The 20,427-nt window shown below is 36.0% G+C and overlaps 4 protein-coding genes and 1 pseudogene across 7 annotated transcripts; 3 read left to right on the plus strand and 2 right to left on the minus strand.

Moving 5' to 3' along the window:
- Window positions 1-553: 553 nt before the first annotated feature.
- On the minus strand, window positions 554-6,284 carry LOC111470242 (annotated as a pseudogene).
- A 1,714-nt stretch (window positions 6,285-7,998) lies between these two features.
- On the plus strand, window positions 7,999-10,852 carry LOC111470221. 3 transcript variants are annotated; one of them, XM_023115760.1, is made up of 5 exons: window positions 7,999-8,133; window positions 8,261-8,525; window positions 9,152-9,221; window positions 9,343-9,430; window positions 10,427-10,523. In XM_023115760.1, exons 2-4 carry the CDS (start codon window positions 8,343-8,345, stop codon window positions 9,390-9,392), a joined length of 303 nt encoding a protein of 100 aa, XP_022971528.1. In that variant the 5' UTR covers window positions 7,999-8,133; window positions 8,261-8,342; the 3' UTR covers window positions 9,393-9,430; window positions 10,427-10,523. The 3 variants fall into 3 exon arrangements, with proteins under 3 accessions (XP_022971528.1, XP_022971526.1, XP_022971527.1); XM_023115758.1 differs by lacking the exon at window positions 10,427-10,523 and adding an exon at window positions 10,554-10,852 and having other exon boundaries at window positions 8,000-8,133; XM_023115759.1 differs by lacking the exon at window positions 10,427-10,523 and adding an exon at window positions 10,554-10,852 and having other exon boundaries at window positions 8,016-8,133; window positions 8,278-8,525.
- A 1,316-nt stretch (window positions 10,853-12,168) lies between these two features.
- LOC111470216 (putative pentatricopeptide repeat-containing protein At3g08820) lies at window positions 12,169-14,991 on the plus strand. Of its 2 annotated transcripts, XM_023115752.1 has the most exons (3): window positions 12,169-14,330; window positions 14,372-14,396; window positions 14,859-14,991. In XM_023115752.1, exon 1 carries the CDS (start codon window positions 12,222-12,224, stop codon window positions 14,286-14,288), a length of 2,067 nt encoding a protein of 688 aa, XP_022971520.1. In that variant the 5' UTR covers window positions 12,169-12,221; the 3' UTR covers window positions 14,289-14,330; window positions 14,372-14,396; window positions 14,859-14,991. The 2 variants fall into 2 exon arrangements, with proteins under 2 accessions (XP_022971520.1, XP_022971519.1); XM_023115751.1 differs by having other exon boundaries at window positions 12,169-14,396.
- On the minus strand, window positions 14,796-16,067 carry LOC111470217 (CASP-like protein 4B1). Its single transcript, XM_023115754.1, has 3 exons — window positions 15,427-16,067; window positions 15,209-15,344; window positions 14,796-15,125 (listed from the first exon to the last, which is right to left on the minus strand). Exons 1-3 carry the CDS (start codon window positions 15,741-15,743, stop codon window positions 14,934-14,936), a joined length of 645 nt encoding a protein of 214 aa, XP_022971522.1. The 5' UTR covers window positions 15,744-16,067; the 3' UTR covers window positions 14,796-14,933.
- Window positions 16,068-17,730: 1,663 nt separating this feature from the next.
- On the plus strand, window positions 17,731-19,994 carry LOC111470218. The gene has a single exon (XM_023115755.1). The coding sequence runs from the start codon at window positions 18,170-18,172 to the stop codon at window positions 19,697-19,699; it is 1,530 nt and encodes a 509-aa protein (XP_022971523.1). The 5' UTR covers window positions 17,731-18,169; the 3' UTR covers window positions 19,700-19,994.
- The last annotated feature ends 433 nt before the right edge of the window (window positions 19,995-20,427 follow it).

Below are 20,427 nucleotides of genomic sequence, written 5' to 3' on the forward strand. Positions count from 1 at the left end.
AAGAAAGTAGAAAAGGCAAAGCAACTGAGAATATAGAGAAAGCAGGAACTAAGAAAGTAGAAAAGGCAGTAATTAAGAAAGCAACAGAGAATACAGAGAAAGCAGTGACTGAGGATACAGATATTGAGAATACACAGAAAGCCGGAACTAAGAATACAAATATTGAGAATACACAGAAAGCCGGAACTAAGAATACAAATATTGAGAATACACAGAAAGCCGGAACTAAGAATACAAATATTGAGAATACAGAGAAAGCAGGAACTAAGAATACAGATATTGAGAATATAGAGAAAGCTGGCAGGAACTATGAATACAGATATTGAGAATACAGAAAAAGCTGGCAAGAACTATGAATACAGATATTGAGAATACAGAGAAGGCGGGAGATAAGAGATATTGAGAATACAGCGAATACTGAGTAAACTTAAGGAAGAGATAATACAGAAAAAGAAGAGATAAATAATAACTAGGTATGTACAAAAAAAAGAATGCAAAATTTCAAGTATGTATAATAAGAGAATATAGAAAACTTCCAAGTATGTACAAGCTTCAAGTATGTAAGGTAACAAATATAGCAAAAAACTTCAAGCATGAAAGATGACAAATATGGTACCATAACATAGAAAAAACTTCAAGTATGTACGGTAACAAATATGGTACCATAACATAGCAAAAAACTTCAAGTATGTACGGTAACAGATATGGTACCATAACATAAACTTCCAAGTATATGTACGGTGCAGAAAACTTCAGCTATGTATAGACAATAGATGCATGCCTATGGTATTATATAGTAAGGCATTATATAGTTTTACTAGATAAGATATATATTTCTACTAATTTTTTTTATCATAAATAGTCATTTAGGCCTGCTCCATAACCAAAATTTTCTACTCAACTTTTCGAAATAAAAAAAATAAAAAACAAACATTTTCTAAATCACATGGGCTTTTAACTTTTCAAAATAAAAATAGTTGTCAAACAATTTTGACTGAACTTTACTAGTCAAATATGTGTGAGATCAATAGTCGGTAACTTACGCCTCCGCCTCTTTTCTATTCAAGAGAAAATCTTCATAGCTATCGAATTTTTGAATTATTTACCAACATACCGTGCAAGTAGAGCTTTTCTTTAGAACCCTCGACGTTTTTTCCTGCCAGCCACACCCTTTAACTCTCAACCTATATAGCAAAATAGCAGTAGGGTCTTCCACTTCCATTTATGGCACAGCACATATTCGTTTTTTTAAATAATAATTTAAACATTCTAACAGTAAAAAAATAAAAAATAAAAAAATCCATGGTTTAAATATTTTAATACATAAAATTCTGATTTAAATTCAAACCTCATGGTAAGCAGAGCATTGTACTTTGAAGTATCGCTGTGATTATTTTATAAGAAAATCTGATTTTTCGGAGTTACTGAAGGAAGGGATATGGTAGATCATTAACTTACCGCCACAATTATGCATATGGATTCATTGATGCCTCCAGCTGCTGCAAATCGATCCTCGTGTCTTTTTCATGGGTTCCCCAACGATCCACAATGTCGAAGGTGGATGAGATACTCGAACGCTCGAAGCCATGGAATCTCCATCGAATCCCCCAAGACCACAACTACAAAGTACGGTATAGAATATTTCTTACGGGCCTGACAAATTTACCAAAATGGATGTGAAAAATTATAAACTATGCTTGTAAGTGTATTTTCCCAATTGATAGAGTGCATTAATCTTACTCATTAATGTTAAAATATCATCCCTAACTCAATTAGATCTAGCCAATAATTATATGAATCTATTGTCTATGTGTTTTTAAAAAATGATGTAAGGAATAAGAATATCTAAATATTTTAAGAAAATGAAAGAGTGAACTAAAATTTTAGGAATAAATTTTGAACATTTATAATACCCCTCTACCCTACCAATGTTTATATTGCCACTAGAAATTCTAGAAATTTTTAGTCTCAAGTAGCAAAGTGTAGTAGTATTCTACCGAGTGTCTATAATCTCTGGTCGATTGATCTAAATAGATCTAAATAAAAAGGGCAAGTATTTTCCAAAAAGGGACAAAGAGTTGTGTAAAAAGAAAAAAAGAAAAAACTTACCACATGCTAGATATTAAACACAAGCTAGTAAACAAAACATGGAAAATGTAGTGCAAGAAATGGCTTACGGTTTATCGTTTAAGTAACCAAAGAATGGCCTATCCTCATTCTGCATTCATACTAAGGATTTGGGTCCACGAATGTTCTCGGATATCAAATCTGTCAGCAGTTCTGAAAAGGCAGAGATTGGGAAAGACCATGAAAACTATTTTTGTACCTTTCAAGCCAACTCAAGTTTGAATGCAAAGGGCAACAAATGAGATCGTTGATTAAATCTCTTATGGATAAGAAAAGAAAAAAAGATAAGAAATCCTGATATCTTACTTCAAATAGTCACTGCCATCAAGCCCACCTAAGCACGCCATTGAGCTCCACTGACAGCAAATCGCGGAAGAAAATAATCAAGCAGTGAAAAGAAATTGTCGACATCTCATAAAAAAAAGAGAATAAAAAATTGTGAACAGATAAAATGCAACTGCAAAGGTTAAGAAGGTAAGCAGACAAATTGGCCAAAGAATATGTTTCACTCGGTAGCATTGACCTTGCATGGATTTATATCCGAGGTTAAGTCGAGCATGGCAAATGACCTACAATTAAGCTAGAAAAGAAAACTCCAAGCAAATTTGTTTCTCATAATCAACACTTGGTAGAACTATTTTGCAAAATTAACCGAATGAAACATGTGTTATCAAAGAGGTGGATAAACTTATTTTTATTTTTTGGAACAAGATAGAAGGTGGATAAACTTAAAATTAAACATAAGAGACGGGCAGAAATAACCATTTTACCTTTTGTAGCATTGACCTTGTCTAAATCCATAGTCCAAGATCTAAGTCAAGCATTTCAAACACCTGAGTAGGATTCAATGCAATTTCCACCACCAACAGCAAATAGTTTGGAAAGCCTCCAAGGCTTCCCTTGGCCAAATTTACACAAGGGCACAAGGTCCAATCATCGGTCTCGGGTTATATGATCCAACTTCAACAGCAAAAAATGAAAATGAGAGAAATTATTTTACTACACAAACAAAGTCATCCGATAATATGAGCAAAAGTCAATACCAGTGTTATACCATGCACAACCATAACCACCACCAAAAACGTAAAGCTCACTATTCAACCACGCAACAGAAGCATATGCACGTACAAGCAGAAGGGAGATAGTCTCTAGTAGTGGATTTTTTGCAAGCAAAGCAAAAAAAAAAAAAAAAAAAAAAAAACGTACCAGCTTTTCCTCCAAGAAAACTATTTTCTTAGCTTGATCTGCTTTAGAATTTTTTAGCTCTCGTATCTCCTGAACCAATTACAACCCGAGAGATGAAATATTAAAATACACATTAGATGCCGTGATTCATAGATACGTAAAAATATAAATCATATATGCAATACCGTAACTACCTTAGCAATGAGAGGTTGAAGTTCAGTCACAGAACCAAAGTCCTCTTCATTGCTCTCTATGGACTTTATTGGTTCACCGAAACTACCATTATTCTCCAAATTCATGTCCTTATTAAGGTTAGTATGATCTGTCTCACTTGTTGAAGGCAATACTGGATTTTCATGATTATAGGCAGTTGTAGTTTATGCAATACTCGGTATTTCTCCTCTCCATTGGCCTCATTTGCATCAGAATGAGCACCAAATGCACTGTTTTCTGCGTCTAATGAGGAAGTAACATATACAGCATCTGATACTTGACTTGCTAGGTCAAAGTGCTCCTCCTAAATTTGTGGTTTGATCTTTCACTTTCATCCCTTATTTCCAAGGAGGGGAGGCCTGTACAAAAAGTCACCACCTCATTGTAAATTGTGGTACATGTGGAGCCACGGCTTGAGATGCCAATAAAGAGATAAACTTATTTGCCTGAGGATGGTCTAGCCCAAACCAGAAATGAATGGGGCATAGTTGTAATTATAGGTCTGAACAGATTTTCTAACATAGGTTGGCACTCCTTCCGAACAAGACTGAACCGCATTTTCTTGGTGATGACCATTGAGTATCTTTACAACCGTGCGACTTAGGAGAGATGAAACAAGTATGGAAATTTTCTGGTAAAACCTGAGCTGGATAAAAGTGTTCTCTGAACCATCAGTAGTCCATCCATATGGATTAATATTCGTCTGACCAGAACTAGCCGCCTCAAGGATAACATGCAAGTTTCTCTCGCTATAGTTGAATAGAAACAAAGGCAAACCAGGATCACATATGAAAATTGTTGAGAAGGCTAACCTATACAGATGAAAAATAGACATGTTAGTGATCAAAGGGCAGAAAAACGAATCAAAACAAGAGGATACTCATAGAGTGAAGAGGGAAGGAAAATTGGAAGAAGAACAAAGTATTGGATATCACCGTGTAATTTCCAATAAAATAAATGATGTTCTTTAAACTAACAAAGCGCTGAAGTGTAAATATAAACCAGTAAAAGAAGTAAAAGAAGTAAAAGAAAAAGGGAAAGAAAAGCAGAAAATATCAATTGAGTTGGGGATACGAACCAAAAAGCTAGCTGGAAAGACACTCCTTCATATGCTGTTTGTACATCCAAATGTTACGCTTCCAAGGTCACACTAGCTCAAAATTCTGGACACTGCTGCAGCATTCAATCAAGCAGAAGATCCGGCCTTGAAATATAGAGCTCTCTTTCCTGAATTCATTCAGGCATATATAGGAGTGAAAAAAAAAAACTAGCCAAAATCATAAACTAAAATAATACACTGCACATTGTAACCAAAGTCACACGTGTCATCCCGCACAACAAATTCATCCCACAGGAATAACATTCATTGTCCATTTTAACTATCTCCGGATTTCTGCTATGAAAACATATAAAAAGAAGAAGTAGGTTCTGAAGTGGAAAACCACATCTAGTCGAGATAACTTATTTATTACATACTTTTGGCTCTATGAAAACTGCAAGAAGAGCGTAAAATTATTTGAGGGAAGCAGAAGGGAAAAAAAAAAAAAAAAATAGAAGCAAATATTAGCAGAAGTATGAAAACTGAACACTAATAATGTTAATAACAAATTGAGCTTTTGTGTGGTGATTCATATTTGGTCAAAGTTGATTCATAGTTGGCTGATGAATTGAGTTCACAGAAGATAGAGATCACACAGTATTTATATAGCATGCAATATAATAATGTCAAAATGATTCGGTGAGGAGAAAGTAAAAATAAACACTTAAATCTTTAAGGATCATTAACGTGCAACACAAAAGGAACAACTGAAACTACACCGATTACAAAGTACAAGCATAAAAGTATGTCAAAATGCAAAAGGATCTTCCTGAACTCCAAAAATTCGACAAATAGAGGGGGAAAAACAAAAACAACGTAAATTGTAAGGCTGGACAAAAGAAACAATTAGTAACAAGAAATTGTATAAATAACGACATTTACAAAATCTAATGAGAAATTAGCGAATCTTCTACCATGACAGTATGAAAGTACTCATGAAGGTCTCTGGTGTGACTCCAAACGGTAAGCATATAAGAATATTAAGCACAGGAGAGGAAAAACATGTTATCTGAAAGAAATGAACAATTCTTCGATCACGACGTATATGAAAACACGATCCTAGAGTGAAATGCAGAGTACAATTCGTTTCAGAAGAAAATATTTAAATTCCGGAGATTATCTAACTAATATGAACAAGTGCCTAATGATACATCCGAAAGCGCATGTCAAAATACATAGCAGACTTCGCCAGGAGTTCTTATCGTCTTAAATGCATCAAATCTGCGAGTATTACTCGCAAACCACTAACCAAACTTCGGAAGAAGAAAGATAACAGGAATAAGCACTTCAAATATCACTAGGTTTCTTGAATGCTAACTTCTAAGAAACTAAAAATCAGAAATCCATGGCTACAACTATAAAACGAGAACAATATCGAATCATTTTCAATAAAAAACCACTAAATCAAACGAGATTCTCGCTATCTGAACGCACCTTCCGTCTTGAGGCGAACTATACAAAGGAAGACCTCACCGTCGGAACAAAGCAAATTTTCACAGCGATGGATTAGGATAAGAGATCACAATATCCGGTAACTCTTACTTCCACAAAATCTAAAATGAAATTCTTCAGGCGATAATGAAGTTCCCTTTCACTCTCTCACAATCGCGAGAGAGACGAACAGAGCGGCTGTGCTTTACTGTGTAAAATCTCAAAAAAAGAAAAATAAAAGGCGCGAAATGAGGTGCTTCTCAACGCGCTGAAGAGGGACTCTCAATGTAGTGAAGAAACGTGGAGGCTAAGATCAAGTGTTCCGTGCTTATAGTATAAATCATGCGACTGCACGTGTCGCGTATATGCGGAATCAATGGCACAACTTTTGCAATCTAACGGTCAGGGAAAAAACATCGAAACAACTAAATTTCAAAGGTTGAAGAAATAAAAGTAAGACTAATTATAAAAATAAAAATAAAAATGGAACTATATTTTTAATTTATATATCTCGACTTCGGCTAGATTGGCTTCCATTAACCTTCCAACTTTTTCCAACACATCGTCAACATATACTTACATATATTTTGTCAATGAGACACCGAGCATCTTATGACTATCCTTTTAGATGTCGTACCTATATTCTTTAAATCAAGAGACATCGTGTTACAGGAATAAAATTTTCAATTGGTGACAAATGAGGTTTTCTTCTAGTCGGGAACGTGCAAATGAATTTGATCAGGCTTAGAATAAGCATCTCTAAAACGTGATATTTATGTTTAGTAGTTGCATCTACAAGTTGGTTGATTCTTAAAAAATGGAACTTTTCGATTAAACAAGCTTTATTCACGTCGATAAAGTCGATGTATACCTTCCACTTTTCATTCATCTTCCAAATTAACACCACGTGGATAACAATGGAAAGTTGTGATTTTTTTTTAAATAAACTTTTTCTCAAGTAGTGTGTCCATCTCAACAATGACTTCGTTTCGTAAAGGATTGACAGTTTTGTTATACATGTTTGAAGTCTATGTCAATGATAAGTCGATGCACCATCACCTTAGGGTCAACACTTGACATTGGCTTGAAAAAAATTAACAAGACACTTTCTTTGCTCAGGGTTCAACTTATAATTGATACTGACTCGTTAGTCTTCAAATAGTAACAATATAGATTTTATGGCTTTAACTAGTTTGTCTTCATGCTCAATTCCCTCGAGTTTAGAAGGCAACTAACTCCTTCCTCGTGAGATCCCACATCGATTGGAGAGGACTCGAGGGGGTGGACTGTGAGATCCATCATCAGTTGGAGAGAGAAACAAAATATTATTCACAAGGGTGTGAAAACCTCTTCCTAGAAAATGCATTTTAAAAATCTTAAGAGGAAACCCGATAAGGAAAGTCAAAAGAATATCCATTAGCGGTGAGCTTGAGCTATTACATTCCTTGTCCAATAGCACCTCAATAAGTAGGTGTTTTAGGGAACTAAGGTGAACTCAATTAACTAGAAGATTAAAAATGCAATATGTCAGGTTAGTGATCACGATCATATTTGTTTCTCTTAGCACCCCACTTTGTTGCTCACAGTCTTGGTTGTACACAAGTCGATAACCACTCGTTGTGGTTGATCTCTAGAACTTACCGATGTTGTTTAAAGATCCTTTTGAACTTTGAATTTGCTTTTCGGAAGACTTTCATGTTAAGAATGAGAAAGAAGAGTGTGTGTGATTGAAAGTATGATTATGATGAATGTTGATATATAAAAAAATATATTCCAATATTTGAGTCTGGTTGAATATTTCACAAAATTTACGGAGCAAGAGCACTATAAATGTATTTTGGATTAAGTTGATCGTAACACGCGCCACACAGCGCGAACACTTTCATATTAAACGGCGGCGTTTCAAGCAGATTCCATTTTAACAAGCCCCTACTCTACTTCTTTTGTCAGTATATCCTTCTCAATTTTCAAAACCTTCCAGACGCTAGACCTTTTTCCTGGGTTTTTTCCTTTCCCTTTTTCTTTTCCATTTTTTAACGAGCCAGAGGAAAACAGTTTCCGTACCGGCAAGAAGGAAGGTAAGGAAAAACCGATTCCGTTATCAAATTCTTACATTAATCCCTTCAAGACGAGTTAATTTTTCTTAATCTCTTCTTCGTTTTTCATGAAATCGATTTCGGTTCAATGATTTTTTTTACAAAACAGCGTTTTTGGTGCCTCAGAATCTCGCCAAATCACAAAGTCAAGGTTTCGGTTGATTAATCGAAGCCGTTAGTGTTGAAATAGAATGGAGATTAGCGGAGGAACAGAAGCCTTGAATCGCGTTCCATTATCAGAAGTTGTTTCCGATTGCGTCAAAAGATGGTTTAAGGATACTTTGACAGAGGCCAAGCGTGGGGATATCAACATGCAGGTCTTGGTTGGTCAAATGTATTATAGCGGTTATGGCATTCCAAGAGATGCTCAGAAGGTGACTCTTTCCTATCAATTAATGAAGATCCTTATTGCTTAATTCCTCCCAGTTTTGACGAAATCAAGAACTGAAGTTTATTGAAATTCCTGTGGTTATTATATTGATATATGTGGGAATTATTGGTCAACCATAAGCTTCGTAAATATTGCAAATTCTGTTACGTTTTGGCCAAAAATAGTTATCGGTTTTCTCAGGTTGCTTGGTTCTCTGTAATTTCTGGATTTGTTGCAACTTTGAGGAGATTGGAACATCTCTTAATGTCTTTCTGAAACATTTTTGAAAATTATGCTTGTTTGTTAGCAATTCTTTGGCAAGGTTTTCACTTTCTATGAAAATACATTTGAACTTAAATTTCCAAAACAAAATAAAAGTTTTTAAAAACTACTTACTTTTGTTTCCGAAGTTCTGCTTGAATTTTGAATATGTTCTTAAAAAAGTAGTTAAAAAACAAGGAACTATAGATTAGGTGGGAAATAATTTTACAAGGTTAATTTTCAAAAGCAGAAATCCAAAACTAAATGGTTATAAAAAAGGAACTAATTATTTGATTTTTTTTTTTTTTTTTTGGATGAAATCCTATTGGCTTAGTGGAATTTTATGGTTTCAAATGCCTTTGATTTCAGGGAAGAATTTGGATGACAAAAGCATCAAGAAGTCGGTCATCCGTCTGGAAAGTTAGTGATAAACATCCAGGTTGATTTGCATTTTTTTAAAGAATATAAATCTCTTTTTTGTTTTAATGTCTTTTCCTAACTTTATCCATTATCTATAATTATCTCTTGCTAATTTCTTAAGCTAACTTCGATTGTGATAGGTTATAATGCTAGCGATTCGGACTCAGATGACGTGACTCACGATTCTTAACTAGATCAGTGCTGTATGTCATGTCAAAACAACCACTGGTATCTTTAGCACAACCTTTCTTTCGATATTTAACTTCTTGTTCTATGGCTTTTATGTGTAACATCAATTATCCTCTGTTGCACATGTGAAAATGTTCTAGTAACAGGGAGAAAGTCGATAAAAGATGACGTTTTTGCTTACTGCTTGAGGATTGATCTTTTATTTTTTATGATATGACATACCTTATTGTTGAGTTCTTAAAACTTCAGCTATAAGTTGAGGGTGGGGGGCATGTCTATTGGAAAACAACTCCCTCCACTCGATCCTACCACATTGTAGGTACTCTTATCTAAACCTTGAATACGTAATTAAATTGTAATCTCTAGTTTTTCTCTCCTACATCTAATTATTGCTCTAGATCTAGCTTCCGTGAACAATTTTGGGCGGGGGATCTGTATGATTTTGAATATCAAGTTTGTTGAAGTTAAAATTGTAGTTCATAAGCCAATCTGAGCATAGCTTAATTGGTTCTTGTATTGACCAAGAGGTGAGTATATGTCTAACCTCACATATTGAACTAAAAAGTATTAATAGGTCATAAATGTTGATTACAAAGGGATCTTCTGTCTTACATGCTCCATGTCACTTGTTTGTTGTTCACTTATGCAAGTCTTGCTTTCTAAAAGATGGCTCTTTCTTGTTCTTGTTTTTGTTTTGTAAAAGGAAATTCCACCTGTGCTTTAGTCCTTCTAGCTGTGAAATTTTGTCTGTACTTCTCATGAAAACGATCGAAGAGGCACGCACAAATTTTTGTTTCTTATAACAAGCAAATCTTTGTTATGTCAAGATCTTTGGTTTCTGTTTATTTAAACCCTTGTTTTTCTCGAGATAAGATTTGATTATCTTAGACTTATATGTTATACTTCAAATCAAGTTTCCACTCAATGGCTGGCTAGAATGATCGTTTTATCCTCTAAACATGTTTACATGTCTTTTCACCAATCAAGCTGATGTTTGTGAGACAAGCTAGCTGTATAATGAATGTGCAATTACAGGTCATGATCTGCTATGGTTGTTTGTGTTGTTCAAACTGGCCAAACTGTGCAATTCTTTAAGTTTGTACTCGGTGAAGTGCTTTTCTTGAAAACACTTTTGATTCACTTTGATCTTTTGATTTTGTAGGATGTGCTTTTCACTTGGGGAACTCTACTTGCTCAGCAACATTCGTAGCTGCGAAGAACAACATTCGTGCACTTCCTGAATGTTGAATTTAACGGATGTAATATGCTTTGATTTCACCTTTACCCTACAAAGAATCTGTGGCACTTCCCTGTGGTCAAATAGGCTAAATCCTATATCCACTTTTTATTCTGTTTAGGTTGCCTCTGTTCACTGTCTGCCAGACATTTTCAATTGATTTTTGCATAATTGTTAAGGTCTGAACTCTTTTAGTTGCTAATAAAATTCCCTTTTAAGAACAACCCGGGTGCCTTCTCTTTGGTCTTTCCTCTTTTTTAGTTAGTTGCTAGCCTATAACACCTTTATCTTGCTGTTAAAGGTATAAAATCTCACCAAATTCCTTCATTCTTCTTTAAATAAGGATGAGAGATGGTCATTGAGGCAGGGAGATCGGTTATAGTTCATATACTAGTCAAAACTTTTAATTTTTTTAAAAAGAGATTAAGAGTATTAATGTTGTTTTTGAAGGTTTATAGGTATTTGATACGCTGTACTATCAATTTTGTCTATATACTAATAAAGAGTATTGTGTTGTTGTCCTGCTTTGTGTGGTCGATTTCCAACTTGAATTTGTTCAAAATTAATAAAATTGCTTAGATGGTTGAATTTGACGGCGATGAAAAATAAATTCTCGATGACCCACCTATCACCCCCATCTTAAAGCTTTGAAGTTTATTTGTGACTATGTATTTGTTTTACACTCCTAAATTTCTCTATGGGTCGAGTTTTAATAAATAATAATAATAAAATAAAATAAAAAAAGAATAAAAGAACCAAACACTTATTTATCTTTGAATAGGAAAAAGAGTGGATCTGCAGGATCCCAAATGAATTGGCTTATTCGAAAAAAGTCTTGTTCGTTGGAAGATCTATCTCGTGTCTGGTACTGTATGGTTCCACTCTGCAAGAACTCCGAATCATTCTCTTCATCAGAAATGATTCGCTTGCCTCGAAATGACCTAGCCCAATAGGGAAATCCCAATTCATTGGGCCTTTCGATACAATCAAATAGAAAGCCCCAAGGGCGCCATATGTTGACTCTATCTTCGTCTTCTTCCTTTGACTCTATTCTCTAACCTTCCTTCTCAATCTGGGCGATGCTAAATATAATAGAAGATGGAGACAATTCCTTCTCAATCGGGACGATGCTACATATAATAGAAGATGGAGACAATGAAGAGATATATTATAGAATTAAATCAGATTAACCATTAAATTAATTAAACAATTAAATTTGACATGAAAATAATCGAAAGACAATAGTAAAAATTATCTCATACAGTGAAATTTAAATGTTCCCTCCAAAATTTAATAGTAAAAATATAGAACTTAAAATTCTATGCTTTTCATAAAAATAATAAAATAGTGGTAAGAATATTTTAAAAGTTTTTTTTAAGATTAAGTTTAACTTTTTAAAGTTTAGTTATTTTTTTTTATGTATATTATTTAAACTAAAAAGAATTATGAGAAAACAAAATAAAAAACTATTGAAGGTTTAAAATTTTCATTAATAAACGCCTAAAGTAGAGGACTAATTTCCATCCAAATTTGTCTTTGATATGGTTGTTACGGTGTGAGCTACTAAGCTTCGTTCAGGCGGCACGGTTCTTGATGTCCATCCTCACCAATCCTGCTTCACCCGTCTTCTCCAAAGCATTAGAGATCAAGAATTACCTCGCCAATGGCGTCAACTGCTTCAAGCAGCTCAAGCATATCCATTGCCGCCTTCTCCGCCTCCATTTCGACCAAGATAACTACCTTCTCAACACGCTTTTATCTTGCGGCTTAGATTCTGGCTGCACAAATTATACTAAACTCGTATTTTCTCAAGCCAAAGAGCCCAATATTTTCCTATGGAACACGATGATTCGTGGCTTGGTTTCCAAGGATTGCTTCGACGATGCCATCGACGTTTATGGATCGATGCGTAGAGAGGGGTTTTTACCCAATAATTTCACTTTTCCTTTTGTTTTAAAAGCTTGTGCTAGGAAATTGGATATTCGATTGGGAGTGAAGATTCACACTCTCGTGGTGAAAGCCGGTTTTGATTATGATGTGTTTGTGAAGACCAGTTTGCTTTCGTTGTATGCGAAATGTGATAATCTGGAGAATGCACTCAAGGTGTTCGACGATATGCCTGACAAAAATGTGGTCTCTTGGACTGCTATTATCACTGGATATATAGGCAGTGGACAGTTTAGAGAAGCCATTGATGCATTCAAGAGGTTGCTTGAAATGGGATTGAGGCCAGATAGCTTCTCTCTTGTCAAAGTTCTGTCTGCCTGCGCTCAGCTTGGGGATTTCACTAGTGGTGAGTGGATTGATAGATATATAAGTGATTGTGGCTTGGTTAGAAATGTTTTTGTAGCTACTTCTTTGTTGGATATGTATGTTAAATGTGGAAATATGGAGCGAGCGAATCTGATATTTAATGCTATGTCGGAGAAGGATATTGTTTCTTGGAGTACCATGATTCAAGGCTATGCTTTCAATGGATTGCCTAAACAAGCGCTTGATCTTTTCTTTCAAATGCAGTCTGAAAATTTGAAGCCTGATTGTTATGCAATGGTTGGTGTTCTGTCTGCTTGTGCAAGGCTAGGAGCTTTAGATTTAGGCATCTGGGCCAGCAGCCTGATGGATCAACACGAGTTCTTGTCGAATCCAGTCCTTGGTACTGCTTTAATCGACATGTACTCTAAATGTGGTAGTGTGACTCGAGCTTGGGAAATCTTCCGATCGATGGAGAAGAAAGACCGTGTAGTTTGGAACGCCATGATAGTCGGGCTGTCCATGAATGGGCACGCCAAAGCTGTGTTTTCATTGTTTAGCCTCGTGGAGAAGCATGGAATTCGGCCTGACGAAAACACCTTCATTGGCCTGCTCTGTGGGTGCACACATGGTGGTTTTGTGGATGAGGGGCGTCGATATTTCAATAGCATGAAGCGGGTGTTCTCGTTGACCCCTTCGATTGAACATTATGGATGTATGGTGGATTTGCTTGGACGAGCGGGGTTATTAGACGAGGCTCATCGGTTGATAAACAGCATGCCAATGCAGCCTAATGCTGTTGTTTGGGGGGCCTTGTTGGGTGGTTGTAGGTTGCATAGAGATTCCCACTTGGCTGAACAAGTACTAAAGAAGCTTATTGAGTTGGAGCCATGGAACTCAGGAAACTACGTTCTGTTATCAAATATTTACTCTGCAAGTCATCGATGGGAGGAAGCTGAAAAGATCCGTTCAGCGATGAAGGAGCAGCGGATCCAGAAGATCCGTGGCTGCAGTTGGATCGAGATCCATGGGATCGTTCACGAGTTTCTAGTAGGAGACAAATCGCACTCGTTGTCCGACAAAATATATGCAAAACTTGATGAATTGGGGAGAGAATTGAAGGCAGTTGGTCATGTTCCAACTACAGAATTTGTTCTTTTTGACATAGAAGAGGAGGAGAAGGAACATTTCCTTGGTTGCCACAGTGAGAAGTTGGCTGTGGCATTTGGTTTGATAAGTTCTCCTTCAAATCATGTTATTCGTGTTGTTAAAAACCTCCGTGTATGTGGCGATTGTCACGAGGCCATAAAGCTAATTTCTAAGATCACTGGAAGAGAGATTATCATCAGAGATACCAACCGATTTCATACCTTTATCGATGGTTCTTGCTCGTGTAAAGATTATTGGTGAAATTTGGATTAGAAGCGTACCGGGCTCAACATTTCCTACGCATCCCTTGCAACTTGGTCACACCATCAATTTAGTTCGAACAGTAAAAACTGATTCCTAAAAATCAAGGTTAGTCCTTTGAACGCTTTCTTACTAACATAATTCTTTAAAAAATAGAACACCAAATTTTAGAGTTTATAATTTTGTTGGCATAGATAGTAATATCAATACTTTTCTTAGACATGTCTCGATATATTCAGGTTCATTGTGATATATTGTTAGTTCATTCGTGTATTCCTCCTAACTTGGACATCACAAGGTTAGTTCAACTCAATTTTCATATATTAATTAGATTATTTAGTCATGGTTCTAATTTGTTAACTTAATCATAAAAATAATAATATTAAACATTGTCCATAGACGTGGCTGGACAGAGTGTAGCTTATTAGTTAAAACATCTATTTCTTTCTTGTTTCTAATACCACGAGAATTTAAACTTCCAATTACTGATAGATTCTGCTAGTAGTCTTAGTTTCAATTTGATTCTTACGGTATTAATTATTGCTAAGAATGATTCAATCAAAATTACAGACGTGCGTGTACAAGTTCAAGCAACAATCATGGCAATAGGAAGAATATGAAATTGGTACGCATTTTGGAGTTATATTATATATAAGATTGAGTTGAGAATTTGTATCCTGTAATGGCGGCCGACAAAGCTAAAGACAAGAAGGCGAAAAGGGACATGGTAATGGAAGCTGCCAATGAGTCTGTAAATATGTTGTCTGAGCCTTCTCTCATTCTGTTGATCATCGGAATCGCTGAAGATGACGCCGATATTAGCAGATAAGCCAGAATCTGCGTACCCGATTTTAATATCAGTTGAGATGGAGGGCATATTTGCAAAAAATTAAGAACTACTATCGAAATTTTGGCTTAACCTGATCTCCAATGAAGTCGATTATGGCAGATTTTCGAGGTGGAAACATGGATCTCGCAGTTGAAACTTCATGAATTTGTCGAAAAACTTGGGCGCCCGTATAAAAAGTGGACAGAATTGCTATTGCCAACACGTATCTATTTCAATTTTTCAATACCTAATTATGTTTCTTTTAACAGCAAAGAAATTTGTAATCAGAAACGACTGAAATTGTGTTACCTGAATTCTTCGTAGTTGTCGAAGTTTTTCCAATCGCCATGTCTATTGCAAGCCATTATAAGGAAAGCAAGCAACGAAAAGACGAGACCAAATCCTCTCAGAGCCAATACGCGGCGTTTTAACAGATCTTCCCTCCCCCACCGGCTCAGGATCTCCGACACCCCGGAACTGGTTGCTGCCGGCGCTTGCATTTCGACATCGGGAGTCGGATCGGCAGATGGCGGCGGCGATTGCCTTTCGACATTGACCGTCGGGAGCGCGGACGGCGGCGGCGCCCCGTTTTTTTGCTTCGTTGCAGAGTCTTCTGGATTTGACATGGGGACAATTAGTGATTGGGGTTTTTTCTTTTTCTTTTTCTTTTTCTTTTTTTTTTTTTCCCGGTGAGAAGAACTGAAAAAGAATTTCTAGTCTTTTCTTGGGAAAACTGGATTTTTTCTTTTTTTAAAATATTTGGTGGCATTATGAAGCGACAACTCAGCTTCTCTCTTAGGAAGCGGGTGACGAAGTTGGGAAAAAAACCACGCCAACTAATCTTCGGACCAATCTCGTATTGGCTTTGTGACGTGGCGCAAATCGTGTGGTGCCAGCTGTCCAGCTTGGACATTTCATGTGAAACTTCACTTCTGCCCACAAAACTTTTGGTGTACAAGAAAAAAAAAAGGTTTATAGTTAAATTATAAATTGTGACATTATTTTGATTTTTTTAATTATTTTAAATTGGAAAACTAAGTCTTTATGATTTCATCAACTATAAGTAGAGATTTTATCAAATAATAAAAATAATAAATATTCTATGGTAATTTTGAAAAGTCAAAGAATAATATTGGGACTTTTAAAAAATTTAAGAGTATTTTTTACAATTTAATTTTCTTTTTATTATTTTAATAGTGTGTCGGTTAAATAGAATAATATATCAAATTGATTGTATATTTAAATATTAATTAAAAGGTTGGTGTTAGAATAATATTAAATAATTTCCGACTAACATCCAAACTTTTAATAAAAGTAATAATAATAATAATAAAAAGGAATAAAAAAAGCCGTGTGGAATTCTCAAATTCTCTTTTGGACAATAGGCATATCAAAATTCTTGACTTGTTTCCAACTCTAAGCAACATAATAAGTTAAAAAAAAAAAAAAAAAAAAGTCCAAATTAAATTTAATTATAATGGATAATTTTTTATTCCATATTAATTTCAAAGGGTATGATGGAAATTTCACCACTTATTTTTATTTAGAAGTCACCCATTGTCTCAAGTTACGTGTATATTAATTAAATATTTTATTATGGTAATTAACATATATATATATATATATATATATATATATATATTTAGTGTTCTTTTATAGTTGGTAACCAGTTAAAAATCAAATTTAAATTTAGAACGTCGTCATTGTAGCCCACCGACCACGGAAAACAGCGGAGAAAGGCAAGTAAGTCAATTAGACCGTTGAATGCGGATCATAGAGAATTTATTTTCACTTTTAATTGTTACGTAATGCCAGGCAAGCAGTGGTCCCCAACCCAACAGCCAATCCTATCACACCAATGCTTTTTGAGTCACCACTAATTTTTGGGTGCAAAACTTTCCACGTAGGATAATCATAATTTATAATTCCTTAAACGAATCATTTTTAGGAAGAAAAACAGGGAAAATATAAGGTCAAACAAAATAGTGAATGACAAAATTATCCCTCCGAAAAGTGTCAAAGTGTGAAAACGGAAGACGGATTGGAGAGGGGCGGTTTTGTAATTTTGGCAATAGCTATCCCGGCGATTCGTTGGGGCTCACAAGCGCGTTTGTTTCTTTTTAATATTTTGAATTTTGACGATATATTTATAATAATTTTATCTACCAAACAAAAAAAATATATTTAATTATTTTAATCGGATCTTATCCGTTATGATGATTTCATTTTAGATTAAATTTATCATTATTTTATGAATTTTGATGCTTTAATTTGGTGGTTGATTTGCTTTGCTGGCTTGGCCATGAATTAATTGATTATATTATTCATGTCTTTATGCGCTAATCTTCATCTAATCCCTCTTTAGGTAAATAATCCCTTTTTGTCATTATGTATTTGTATTAGTTTGGAAAACTTCTAATTAAAATTATTAAATAATAGTATCATATAAAAAAAAATTATTGGATAGAGGAAAATATTTACTGTAAAAAAAATTAAAATTAGAAAATGAAAATAAAATGCTTTTGTTGAGAAATTAAAAAAGAAATACATAACGCGGGAGCCCGCCAAAGTTGTGAAGAGTTGATGAAGCTAACTCCTCACTACCCCCGCGTGGCAACCGGCTAAACCGGTTCCAGGTGCCCATTACCAACCGTACGTATTTTATTTCTTGTTTCCTTCTTTCTTCACTCTTCTCATAACAAACTTAACGCGGTCTGGTTCAACTCGGGGCGAGACGTAAATCAAGCATGGCTTTATGCAATGTCTTCCTTTAAGGCGCAGAATTTCTCGCCCTCAAAAGTCTTGCTCCGATTGCTACGACGGAAAGATTTTGCCATGAATTTCTACTTTAGCCCTAATTTCTCTCTATATTTTCGACCCTACGCATCTGGAAATGTCTTGATCGGAGCCAACCATACTAATGCTCGATTTTGTTCTCGATAATTTTCATTGTTTTTCTCGTTTTTATGTTCATTTTTTGTGTTTACTTCGACTGGAATCGTGCATTTGAAGCGTTGATTATTCTGCAAGTGTAAAGAGGACGAGTTCCGCCATGCGAAGGTTTTTTTCTCTGAGGAATTTGGTTAGGGCGCTCCTTATTCCTGTATTTCTCTTAGTTGCTCATTTTTCTTATGTTGTGATTACCACTGGTGAGTCTTGTATCACTGGAAATTTCTGTTTCTCGCCCAAAATTTCCAAGTATCGTGCCTCCGGCTTACATCCCAGAGCTTCGGTGATAATCGATGGCACTGCCCCCACAGCTGAAGAACTGTTGCGTCGTGATCTTTACACTAGTAAAGATTGGATCAAGGCCGTTCAATTTTATTCTTCGATCTTTCAAGATCTGATTTCCGTTGGGTTTCTTTCTCACAAATCGAAATCTCTGTGCGTGGAGACCTCCAACGGACAAGATGTATTTTCCTTGAAGCAGATTGGGGTTTCCGATTCGATTGGAATATTCAAGAAAACCGCTAAGCCTCTGGTAGTGAAGGGCGAAGGACACAAGATCCCGTTCGATGATAATACCTTCGATTTTATTTTCTTGGGCGTCGGCCGCCTTGATCAGTCGTCCCGGCCGGCAGATTTTGCGAGGGAAATTGCTCGGACGCTGAAACCCGAAGGGTTTGCTGTCGTCCAAATTAGGGCTAAAGATACGTACAGCTTTCATTCATTCATTGATTTGTTTAATTGCTGCAAAATAGTTACATCACAGGATATAGATGGCCTTGATTCTAAAACGCCTTTCCTTCGCCAGATTGTTCTGACGAAGGAGAGTGTTGATGGTATTATTGGTCATGGTGATGCGCTAACGCATCACTCAAAGTCCGACGGTAAGTGTTCTGTTCTCGGATTTAAGGAAGAACTGGTTCGAAAGGCCGAGCCATTGATCTTAGAGGAGCCACTGAAGCCATGGATTACATTGAAGCGGAATATTCAAAAGATAAAATATCTGCCATCAATGGCTGATATTAGCTTCAAGCAGAGGTACGTTTACGTTGACGTCGGAGCGAGGAGTTACGGGTCTAGTATCGGAAGTTGGTTTAAGAAGCAGTATCCGAAACAGAACAAAACCTTCGAAGTTTATGCCATTGAAGCTGATAAAATTTTTCATGAACAGTATAGTTCAAAGAAGGGGGTCAAGCTTCTGCCGTATGCAGCTTGGGTAAGGAATGAAACATTGACTTTCGAAATCAATAGAAACCCAGGTCAGAAAGTCCAAGATAAGGGGAGGGGAATGGGTAGAATTCGGCCGGCGGTAGCATCGACGGGGACTTTCGTCGGCGACGTGGATGAGATTCAGGGCTTTGATTTTGCTGATTGGTTGAAAAATACTGTTACTGAGAAGGATTTTGTCGTGATGAAGATGGATGTTGAAGGAACTGAATTCGATTTGATCCCGAGATTGTTGGAGACGGGTGCTATTTGCTTGATAGATGAGATATTTCTCGAGTGTCATTACAATCGGTGGCAGAGATGTTGCCCAGGTGAGAGAAGCGCAAAGTATCAGAAAACTTATGCCCAATGCTTACATCTGTTTTCTTCCTTGAGGCGAAGTGGAGTTCTAGTTCATCAATGGTGGTGAAACAGTCTCTACATGGGCGTTTGCTTTCTCAATAAATCTTCATCTTCACTGTAAACTACTTGACTTGGAGCTGGAATCGTATGCAGAAACAGCGGCGGTGATCGGTTTGAAATTCTACTTAGTTCCTGTCAGCGTAATGAACCACAAATTACTGTCTGACGCACAGTTGGGCTAATGCGCCCTTCCAAGCAAAGCTATTTTGTAGCATTAGATATGTAGTAGGTTATACACCCATACAATGTAAGTTGAAATTCATCTGCTCATTTTGCAATACAGCTTTAGATTGTTAGCATCAGACCCATAATCTTTAATGTTTGCTATAATCTTCAAATGTCGAATAAAGAAGTTGTGAGCCTTAAAGGTATAGTCAAAAGTGACAAAAAAGTCAAACAAATTGTGTATTTTATTCGACGGCTCTAGAGAAAAGAGTCCAGTCTCAATCAAGAAAAAGATTCTATAGGCTTTAAGGAAGGCTTTATGGTATACTTTGAAGCCTTATGATGTACTTGGTTTAAAGGGAATATTGTTTAGAATTATGGATTTATAAGTAAAGAACGCGAAAATTAAGGCTAAAGCCACCAGAGTGAATGGACACTACAAGTCTTTAAGGTCATTTTGGTTCAGCCCAGGCTGGAAACTAGGCATCTCTAAGAGTTGCCACGCGCTTACTGTTTACAATGAACGTGTCCGACATGCACAAACCATACAATTCACTGTATCTCTCTCTA

Source organism: Cucurbita maxima, unplaced genomic scaffold (genome assembly GCF_002738345.1).
Source record: "Cucurbita maxima cultivar Rimu unplaced genomic scaffold, Cmax_1.0 Cma_Scf00043, whole genome shotgun sequence".
Lineage (NCBI taxonomy): Eukaryota > Viridiplantae > Streptophyta > Magnoliopsida > Cucurbitales > Cucurbitaceae > Cucurbita > Cucurbita maxima.

Bases quoted from the DNA above. Each gene is read 5' to 3' on its own strand.
- LOC111470221 (XM_023115760.1), top strand. From the start codon at position 8,343: ATGGAGATTAGCGGAGGAACAGAAGCCTTGAATCGCGTTCCATTATCA. The intron at 8,526-9,151 runs GTGACTCTTTCC...CTTTGATTTCAG, and splicing joins TTCCAAGAGATGCTCAGAAG to GGAAGAATTTGGATGACAAA. The intron at 9,222-9,342 runs GTTGATTTGCAT...CGATTGTGATAG, and splicing joins AGTTAGTGATAAACATCCAG to GTTATAATGCTAGCGATTCG.
- LOC111470216 (XM_023115751.1), top strand. From the start codon at position 12,222: ATGTCCATCCTCACCAATCCTGCTTCACCCGTCTTCTCCAAAGCATTA.
- LOC111470217 (XM_023115754.1), bottom strand. From the start codon at position 15,743: ATGTCAAATCCAGAAGACTCTGCAACGAAGCAAAAAAACGGGGCGCCG. The intron at 15,345-15,426 runs GTAACACAATTT...AAATTGAAATAG, and splicing joins GACAACTACGAAGAATTCAG to ATACGTGTTGGCAATAGCAA. The intron at 15,126-15,208 runs GTTAAGCCAAAA...TCGGGTACGCAG, and splicing joins TCGACTTCATTGGAGATCAG to ATTCTGGCTTATCTGCTAAT.
- LOC111470218 (XM_023115755.1), top strand. From the start codon at position 18,170: ATGCGAAGGTTTTTTTCTCTGAGGAATTTGGTTAGGGCGCTCCTTATT.